Here is a 3,988-nt window from a genome sequence, read left to right on the forward strand (position 1 = left end):
AAAAACATAACTATGTATACATTGCAATAAAAGAACCGCAAAAACAAAATGACACTTTAAAAATAAAAGACATGATATAAAGGTTGACGATGTCTCTAATTGTTTGAGAAAGAAAATATCAACCAATGACCACCTTCTTGGTCAAAATCAATAATAAAAAACCCAAGTATATTTTGCAATAAAGAAGCCTTGAACTAAAATGAGACTTGATTATGAAATACACAACTTGCAATTAATTCTACATATACTAATTATTAGAAAATAAAATATCAACCAATGATTAGCTTCCTTGTAAAAATCCCTAATAAGAAACAAGAAAAACATGAAAATGTCTCCTAATCACATAACTTAAAAGTAAAAGCAATCTTTCATTTCACTTCAATGCAATGTAAGTTGTAACCCAACAGAGGTTCTGAACGATCCGTCAGCCAGCTCAACAACATTAACGGCGTTGGTTTGGATCTGTTTGTCCGTTAGAAATACATTACACGTGTACGCAGCAACGAAGCGCTTTCCCCTTCAATGTTCTCAAGATGGAATCCCCCCAACAGAAAGCAAAACCAAAAAAAAGTTGCAAGCGGTTTGCAACAGCGGTTTCGATTCATCGGCCTACCCAAGCGGTATTCCGTGTCAGCTGGAGTTCCCATACAGCTATAAATTCCCCCTGTACTCTCAACGATTATAACACAACCAAACAACTCAAAACTGCTCTCGATTTTCGCAGCCCCGGTTCGAATCCCACAACGCGGTGTTGCTCAATAATTTCTGTGAAGAAGTATTCTTTCCACACCCGGGTTCGAATCCCACACCTTCTCAATAATTTCAGTTAACAAAGAAGATTTCTTTCCACGCCCGGGATTGAATCCCGCAGCTTCTCAATATTTTCTGAGAAGAAAGAATTCTTAACCCGCCCGGGTTCGAATCCCACGCCTTCTCAAAGTTCTCTGCGAAGAAATCTGAGTTTTGTAACAATGGAGGACAAAAGCAGAGCTGCAGCTGAGGCGGAGCGGATCAAAGGTCCATGGAGCCCCGAGGAGGATCGAGCTCTGCAGGGTTTGGTTGAGAAACACGGCGCGCGCAACTGGTCGATGATAAGCAAGAAGATCGTAGGGCGGTCGGGGAAATCGTGCAGGCTGCGGTGGTGCAATCAGCTCTGCCCTCAGGTGGAGCACCGTCCTTTCTCAGCCGCCGAGGATTCCACCATTATCGAAGCTCATCTCCGCCACGGCAACAAATGGGCCACCATTGCGCGCCTCCTTCCGGGCCGCACCGACAACGCTATTAAGAACCACTGGAATTCAACCCTCCGCCGCCGCTCGCTACAACAACAGAGCCAGAATCTAAGCAGGAAGCGAAGCGGCATCTTCAGCGAGGAAGATTACGAGGTCGAGTCTCGGGGACTCAAGAGGCTCAATCTCGTCCAATCCCCTGCAGGTTCTGAAAATCCCGGCGATTTTAACCTCAGTCTCGTCCAATCTCCTGTAAGTTGTGAAAATCTCAGCGATTTTAATCTAAATGTTAGCTTGCCGGGGTCAAACAGCCCGGGATCGAGTCTCCACCGCCAATCTGCGTTCAAAAGCTACGAATCTCGGAAAACCCCTGAAGAGTCTTCTTCACCTTCACCTTGGAGCTCATCATCAGGCTCGCCTTCAGGACTTTGCAGCTCAGATCCGCCGACCTTGCTCAGCCTTTCGCTTCCCGGAAGCGCGTCTTCCAGCGACAACAACGGCGGAGAATTTCATGAACAGAACTGTAGCTCTTCTCCTGTTAGATTGCAGGCCATTCAGCAGCCTTCTGTTCCACTGAACGGCGGCTACTTGAAAGCAGAGGATGCCATTTCTATGATGTCCGCCGCTGTTAAAATGGCAGTGGCGCAAGCGCTTCCGATGATGTTTCAGTCCGCTGCAGGCGAAGGTACGAGCTCCGATTTTGGCACTGGAGCGTTGTCTATTATGCGGGAGATGGTCGCTAAGGAGGTCCGCTCTTACATGAATGGATTGAGTGCATTTGCTCCAGTACTCAAATGATTAGGAAAATCCCCTTTTCCTGAAGCAATGATAGGTAAGATGAGAGAAAATGTTGTAGCTTTTCCTCTTAACCATGTACAGCTATGGTAGCCGCGAATTGTACATGAATCGTTCCGATTTCCCCTTGTACAGGAGAACAAATCTGGGTTTCGAAATGTTTATTTCGGAAAAATTCGGGAACGCTACTCTCTTTACTTTCTGGATTGAGGAAAAATCGTGAACGCTACTCTGGTTTCGAGTTTTTAAATAAATTTGTTATCATTGAGTTTTCCCTGGTTCGCAGGGCATCGTGACAGAATTGTTGGAAATAGTTTCAGCACTAAAATTTCTGAATCGCTGTTTTCTCAGTACAACGTCCTAAACATGACGAACTCTGTTCTATCAAACAATGCATGTGATTCATAACTTAAATAAGGAGGATCGATTTTTCTTTTGCTTGCAAGGAGTGGAAAGAGTAGATCCTGCATAAGAAAACATATGCTTAGAAACAGAGTAGCAAATGTAAGAAAACAGCCCAGTGTCTGACTTTAGGCTTAGGTTGGTTTGAAGACTATTATTTTTTAGTATAAACTGTTCTTGTTGAGTTCGAAAACAATGAGGCGGGGCTTGTGGAATTGATACGAACTAGGCCAAAGTTATTTCCAATAACGTAGGTTCGTAAATCTCGTGTTCTGTAACGAAGATCTTAAATGGCGGGGGTTTGTGGATCTCATTCGAAAAACAGCTTCAACAGAAAACAGAGTAAGAGGATTTCCATTAATTAATTCAGCTTTTGAAGAACAAAAGCAAAATCTATCTGCGAAAACAGATTCAACTTAAAACAGAGTAGGAATATTTCTATCACTTGATTCAACACCCAGTAAAGCAAAAACAAAATACATTTGCTACCAATGTTTTCAGACAGATCGTCTTTGTTATCTTGAAAATTGAAACTCCATCCAAAGATTCATTCAATGTCATGTTTTCGGAAATGGTTTCAACACAAAACAGGGAAGAAAGTTTTGAACAAGATTTATTTTGTTGCATCAAAGCTCTGAAAAGGAAGAAGTGAATGAACTAATCCTCTTGAAACCAACTCTTAAAACCTGAGAAGAGAGAGAGAAACCTGAAGATTATACCCGTCATTTAATGCAGATCCCCTGCTGTTCCACTTCAGCAACAAGATTTCATTAGGAAGAATCAATTCAAAGTTCTGAATTCAGAAGATATGGATTCTGAGACCCCAAACCGAATGAAGTTTTCTCTCATTTCATGGAGTTTCAAGGGCGTATATTTATCATTGTGTTCTCATGAAAAGTTCATATTAAGAAAGCTGTGCGAATTCACAAGGAAAGATCTATTAGTTATATGTCTCTGTTCCAGTTATGTGACCAATGATTTCTTGTCTTGAATCAAAATTATAGAAATGATTGGTAATCAACTTCTGAATGGTTGAATTATGGGGAGGTTATGAGAGGTGAGTTTAACAGGGTGGAAAATCATCATGACAATAGTTTGTTCGACCATCGAACCTCGCTTCCAAAAATAGTTTGATGCTTGGATCTAACTAGAAATGGCATTGGAGTTCTAATCCCATTTGAACAAGAGATTATTATTTTCATTATTGATTTATTTTAACCAATTGAAGAAATGGAAATTTAGTTTTCCCTTTTCATTAACTTTCTTTCTTCTTTATTAAGGTTAATGTTGCTACCTATCTCCTAATCACCTCCATGTTTTGTTGACTTTGCTGACATTTTTCTTGTTCATCCTTCCATACTAGTTTGCCCTTCAGGGGCAACGATTCTCACTTTAACCAACATAATTGTCTTTCTTATCTTAGTGTGGAACGATGCTCATGGACCACACCAAAATGATGGTTTTAATGGTGTAATGATGCTTTTATACATTAATTACTTGGACTAATGCTCTTGGACCTCACCAAAATGATGGTTTTAATGGTGGAATAATGCTCTTATCCA

The 3,988-nt window shown here is 41.1% G+C and overlaps 1 protein-coding gene across 1 annotated transcript; it reads left to right on the forward strand.

Annotated features, from left to right (window-relative positions):
- The first annotated feature begins 687 nt into the window (after positions 1–687).
- On the forward strand, positions 688–2,374 carry LOC149550594 (transcription factor MYB73-like). The gene has a single exon (XM_089793582.1). It carries the CDS (start codon positions 972–974, stop codon positions 2,025–2,027), a length of 1,056 nt encoding a protein of 351 aa, XP_089649708.1. The 5' UTR covers positions 688–971; the 3' UTR covers positions 2,028–2,374.
- The last annotated feature ends 1,614 nt before the right edge of the window (positions 2,375–3,988 follow it).

Source organism: Cupressus sempervirens, chromosome 7, assembly GCF_028749045.1.
Source record: "Cupressus sempervirens isolate cs-2001-9-10 chromosome 7, ASM2874904v1, whole genome shotgun sequence".
NCBI lineage: Eukaryota > Viridiplantae > Streptophyta > Pinopsida > Cupressales > Cupressaceae > Cupressus > Cupressus sempervirens.